This window comes from Dromiciops gliroides, chromosome 5 (genome assembly GCF_019393635.1).
Source record: "Dromiciops gliroides isolate mDroGli1 chromosome 5, mDroGli1.pri, whole genome shotgun sequence".
Taxonomy (NCBI): domain Eukaryota; kingdom Metazoa; phylum Chordata; class Mammalia; order Microbiotheria; family Microbiotheriidae; genus Dromiciops; species Dromiciops gliroides.
The window spans coordinates 235,634,670-235,640,785 of NC_057865.1; the positions used below are offsets into that span (position 1 = coordinate 235,634,670).

At 38.7% G+C, this 6,116-nt stretch overlaps 1 protein-coding gene across 1 annotated transcript in view; it reads right to left on the bottom strand.

Annotated features, from left to right (window-relative positions):
- WIF1 (WNT inhibitory factor 1) overlaps nucleotides 1-4,440 on the bottom strand; it is a 106,591-nt gene extending 102,151 nt beyond the window's left edge. Inside the window, exons 1-2 of the mRNA XM_043968011.1 lie at nucleotides 4,132-4,440; nucleotides 3,539-3,678 (exon numbers count right to left, since the gene is read on the bottom strand). Of these exons, the coding sequence (XP_043823946.1) occupies nucleotides 3,539-3,678; nucleotides 4,132-4,279 (288 nt within the window). The 5' untranslated portion in view covers nucleotides 4,280-4,440. The remainder of the gene's footprint in view (nucleotides 1-3,538; nucleotides 3,679-4,131) is intronic.
- Nucleotides 4,441-6,116: the final 1,676 nt, after the last annotated feature.

Genomic DNA, 6,116 nt, shown 5'->3' on the forward strand with positions numbered 1-6,116 from the left:
AAGTGGGAGGTTTTCTGGTAGTGGAGGCATTTATGGGTTTTCAGGAGGCCTGGAGAGAATTCAAGTGATAGGCAGGTATATATTAATGAACTCTTTATTTAAACTCACCCAATTTGCTTACTATCTTCAGTTTATTGCTAGAATTATAGGATCACAGCTTTAGAATGAGAAGGTAACAGTGTTGTTCAGTTATGTCCAACTCTTTGTGACCCCATGGACCACAGCATGCCAGGCCTATGTGTCCTCCACTGTCTCCCAAAATCTGTCTGTGCTCATGTTGATGGAAACAAACTTAGTGATACCCTAATCCAACCTCCTCGTTTTACAAATAAGAAATCTGAGATCCAGAGGAATCAAGTGACTTATCCAAAATCAACAAGTAGTATGTGGGAGAACTATAATTCAAAACCAAGTGCTCTGATTCCAAATGCAGACAAGTAATGTGCAATGAGGAAAACCAAAGTGATACCAAAAATTTATTCAGATACACAATTTGTGACATACTTAATACCCTTATAAAATCAACTAATAGATAGAGAACATTGCATAACTGTTAACTCTAAAATCTGCATTTTTTCCTTAAATGTATTTTAAAAGTGACTAGACTGATATGTGAGTAAAAAAGAAGGTAATACTCTCCTCCAATAGGTGTTCTTAATGTTTTCTGTGATTTTGCCCATGTGGTACCAAAACATCTGTATAACAAGATTAAACAATCATCCCATCTCCCAGACTTTTTGTTGATACACTAAAAACATCTTGAAATTCAGTATCATTTGGACAAAGCACCTGCATGACTTTTTAAAAAAAACTTTTTATCTCAGTGAGACCATACTTAATTTTCTTTGCATCTCCCTCCATGTTGAACATAGGACTTTGCCTATGGTGTGTGTTTAATAAATTGTTTACTGAACGGGCGGTTTAGTGTCATATAAGCTCAATCACAGATGATCTGTGAATATCCAGTCAATACTCAAGATTCTGTTTTCCTTTCATTACAGTGTTATTCCACTGTGTTTTGCATCACATGTATAATTGATTTAAATTGTTTGCCTTCTCAAGGAGGGGGAAGGGATAAGGAGAGAGAGAATTTAGAACTTTATTTTTAAAAAAAAGAATGTCAAAGTTTATATATATCATTGGGAAATATTTAACAAAATAAATTAAAATATATTGAAAAAATGTGTCATTCCAGTGAATCTTTTAATTAAAAAAACCCATAGTATTCCTTCCTGGTACTGAAATTATGTGATTATATTGACTGAAATTTAATTAATATAATTTCATATTTGGGATATTTAGAAACATCTGGTCATTTGGTATTACAAACACACACACACACACACACACACAATCCAGACAATAGATGAGGCATTGTGGTTTGGGGGGGGGGGATCACATTTTTTTTTAAAGAGAGACTCGACCTGAATCCCGGTTCTACTACTTAATAGATGTGTGACTTTGGGCAAGTCACTTAAACTTTCTAGACCTCAGTTTCCTCATCTATAGAAGAAGTTGAACTAGATGAAGTCACTCCTATAATCCTGTTAATCTGTCCCTTTTTATCAGTTTGTTATGACACAATATGGAAAAAAATTCTATTCACCTAACCACAGAAGTCTGACTTCAGCAAAGATAAAGAGGTAATTTAATAATGGAGCAAAAATTCCCTCAAGATGGAAACAACACATCTAAACATTTTAGGTAAGTAGACAAAAGGTTGAAGAAAAACAACATGCTGACTCAAATGCTACTCTGACTTTATTTCCATTCCGGCCTCACAAACTAACAACAACAACAACAACAACAACAACAACAACAAAAACAGCTCTGAGATCAAATAATATCCTAACTTATTTTTATATTCAATGCATCGCCTAAAGTCTGCAAACCCTTGCAATGACTAAAATATAACAAGGAGGGGAAAGAGCCCATTTCAGCTTTTGCTTAGAAATTCCCTGTTTAGAAGGTTGCATCTCAAACACAAAAGTGATTAGTTATCTTTGACTGCATCAAGGGTTCTCATCCAGCCCCAGGAAGAGAGGTGTTATTCAAGCTACCTTCTAAAGCAAATGTGAAGTAATAACATTATGAGTCAAATTCATTTTTAAAGGAAACTACAATATCAATATTGAGGTGTTTTAACCAACTGTCTGAAAGGTTTTACATAAACGAATTACATAAAGGAGGGGAACTTAGCCAACTTGTCTCCATGATTCATCTATAGACAATTTCTACACTTCTATTTCCCCTACCTCAATGTAATCACAGCTCTGACTTATTCCCAATACTCCAATGAAATCATTTCCCCCCTAAAAGTCATGAAGAAGCAACCATAATAGGGAAGAGGAAAGGGTTTGATATGTAAAGAAGACTTATATTGCAACTAAAGTGTGTTATTTGTAAGTTGAATACAATAGAAGATGAAAAGATAATGATAGAAATTCAAGCAGTTTTTAAAAAGATTAAAGTTGAAGAGGATAGAGTGTAAAGGATTGTACCTGTGATTTCATAAAGCAATTAAATTGGAAATGTTTCTCATTATATAAGAGTTATCATGTTGGGAAATGCTTACTGGACCAGACTCTTGATGAAAATGGTCATTTTTCTAACTCTGGAATTTAAACTGAAGAGAGAAATGTTACCATTACTGTGAATAATTTCCAAATTCATGGATGAAGTCTCATTCATCCCACATTTCTTTTGTCAATTCCTTGATTATACAAAGACATGTAGTCAGTACATTTTAAGCCTTTACAACCCCCACTTCTTTTCCTAAAATTAGAAGTCATTGATGTTCAATTCAATTGTTGATAACTATTCATAAACCAGATAGAGATAGATAAAAACAGTGCTGAGAAGAAAATGCTATGCTTCCTTGGAAGAATAAACCATATTTAATTTTTCCATTATGATTTTAAATTATTTAAAGTGGTGACTTTTAAAACCAATTGCCCCAAACAGTATTCATACTTTCTAATATGGATCCTCATCTGAGATTTTTGGCAAGTTGGCTTTCAGATGAAATATAGTCTATTAATGAGTTAGTTACAACATATCATCTCAAATCATATGTTCATATAAATTGCACAACATGAAAATCCCTACATCCATTCATACAGTTTAAATTGCATATGTTGGAATTTTCTTAAATTTCAAGTAATTCGACATGATTTAGTCCACATTAAAAGGTGGTGGTATTTTGAATGTCACTCTACATTTTAATGTAAGGGAGTAGAGAAAACATATTAGCAACCACCAAATAGCAATGCATATTACTTAGGCATACAGCATATTCCTGGACATAGGTTCCATTATTTTTGTTAGAATTCTGAATTTATCTGATTAACAATTTTAAAAACAAAGTGCCCTGGCTTTTACATATTTAAGGGGAAATCATGTGAGAAATAATTTCCAGGTTACACTATTCTAAAATGATCTTAGTAGGTACTTTACAGTATTATTCCTGCTTCGTTGCAGGCAACGGAATTACCAAAGGACAGCATTCCAACACCCTTTAGAAATTAACAGCACTTACTTTCCCTGTGGCTTGCCAGGTAAAATTCATGGAATGAATATTAACAGGAATAGCTGGCATTCTCTGTTGAGCTTTTCTGAAATCATGAGTGAATGGGGCCATTTTCCCCTCTGACACAATCAGAATATCCTCTTCAAAACCTGTTTTAGAAAACAAACCAAAAATGTGTGAACTTTGTCAGAGGGAAGTCCTATGTTTCCAGAAACACCTGCTTTTCTTATCTATTTCTTATGAAACAGCAAAGCTACAGAGATGATCATTCATCTATATGGGAAAAGAGTGATGCTTAGGACTGATGTCTGCTAGGGGAAAAAAACGTACAAGAAAGCGACTAATGAAAACAAAGGTTGTATGTACAACCACACTTATGGGTACCTAGAAAAGTAGCCGTGAGATAGAATGTAATCAAGAAACGTGGTCGATGAAGTTCCTTGGGGTTTCAAAAACGTGGAATTTAAGAAGTTTTTTAAAGAGAAAAATACTCTGATTTTGAAAGCATTTGTTTAAAGTCATTGTTGTTCTAAGGACACGTCAATTGCCCAAGAGTCTCCTCGCTTAACTAAAGCGGGAAAGGTAAATTAGGGCGATCTTACCTAGTAGGACTCTGGCTTGGTGAGCATCAATCCACATGTACAAGCTGTCTTCTTGCTGTGGCCCCGCTTCAGTCTGTAGGACAAAAAGGCACGGGAGGATGCTCCAGAGCCGCACTGTCAGAGAAGAGAGGAAGCTTTCCCGGGCCATGCTGGTCAGCGGAATTTAGTGTTGGTACTTCACTGAAACTCTGGCCTCGCGGAAACTCTCGCCTCGGCCCCACCCGCAGGAGCTTGTTGCGAGCTGCGCTAGCTCTACTACTCCCTCTATCCCGACTGCTCCTCCTTGCACCGCTGAGCCTGTCTTTTGGCCTCTCCTGGCTGCAGAAAGAGCGAGGATATGAGCTAGCGAGAGAGGGAGGGGGTGAGGGAAGAGGAGGGGGCGAGAGGGAGAAAGGGGGAAAGAGAGGAGGAGGGACTGGAAAAAGGAGAGTGGAAAAAACAAAACCCTCTAGACAGAAGATCCAAGTAAGGGAGTACGGGAGGGGAACGGGGGAGATAGAGGGAATGGAGAGACAGACAGAGAGACAGAGAGAGACAGACAGAGAGAGAGACAGAGACAGACAGACAGACAGACAGACAGAGACAGAGAGGGACAGAGACTCAGAGACACAGAGAGAGACAGACACAGAGACAGAGTCAGAGACAGAGAGACAGAGAGAGACAAAGAGACACAGAGAGACAGAGAGACAGACACAGAGAGACAAGAGAGAGAGACAGAGAAAGACAGAAACAGACAGAGAGAGAAAGGGAAGAGAGAAAAAGAAACAGGGAGATAGAAACACAGAGACAGTCAAGAAACAGAGAAACAGGCAGAGAAAAAAGAGACAGAGAAATGGATGAAAATGAGGAGACAGAGAGATACAGTTACAGAGACAAAACAAAACAGAGTAGCAGATAAAACAGAGACAGAGAGACAGAGACAAAGATGGAGAGACAGAGAAACAGAGAGATAGAAACAGAGAGACAGAGAGAAAGAGACACAAAGAGAGAGACAAAAACAAGGAGAGCAACAGAAACAAGAATCAAAGAGAGAGACAGAGATGGAGAGACACAGAGAGACAGAGAATGCTAGCAACAAAGTCCCTGGAAGTAAGATGCTGGGAAACCAGAGCCTGGGGTGAACTAGAACAGGAGGCCAGGGCTCCTGCTGCTGTTAGAGCACCTAATCAGTGGCATGTGAGAACCCCAAAGTTTGGCACAGACCAAGTATAGCAGAGTGCCAAGTCCCAAGTTCGTTCTGTAAAATCTAGCTGATCAGGGAGGGGCAGGAAAGGAAAAAAAAAAGCCTTCCATCCCTCAAGAAGCCAGAATTGTGTTGGTGATGGAGGCTGTAGACACAAACACTAAGAAGTAAGAGTTCTTGATGGTCTCACCCCTTACCCTAGAGTGCTCTGACGCTGGGACTGCTCCCTTCCTTTACTCCGTCCAAAGGGGAGAAGCAAATAAAAACGGCTAAATGATGAGATGAGACCCAAAATTTGTGTGGTGCAAAAATCTACAAGAAACAAAAACCAATGGGCTCTCCCATTCATACTATTAAAGCCATATTGCTTATGCCCTCACCTTCTCCCTGCACAGCTTTCTTCCTATACTATTATTCTTCCTCTAAAATAGCAGCCAAAGGTTTCCCCTGTTTGCAAAGATTTCATCCACAGCTATTCCCCAATTCCTTTTGCTCCACTCCATCTCACCCCTTCTCAACTCTAGCTAGGAGGAAGGCTGGAGTGCTAAACAAGCCTCAGTTTCTTCCTCTGTAAAATGAAGGGTTTGGACACCGTTGCCTCTAAGCCTCCTTCCAGATAGAACTCTAGGAATCCTGTTTCAAAGCTGGGGCTCTGCTAAGCAGGACAGGCAGTCCTTCAGGAATGGAATCAATCAGAGCTTTGCTCCAACTCCACAGTCAGTCAAAGGAGCATAGATGTGAGGCTGCAAAGAACTTCAAAGATCATAAAGTCAGGGGGTTCTTAACCTTTTTGTATGTCAGA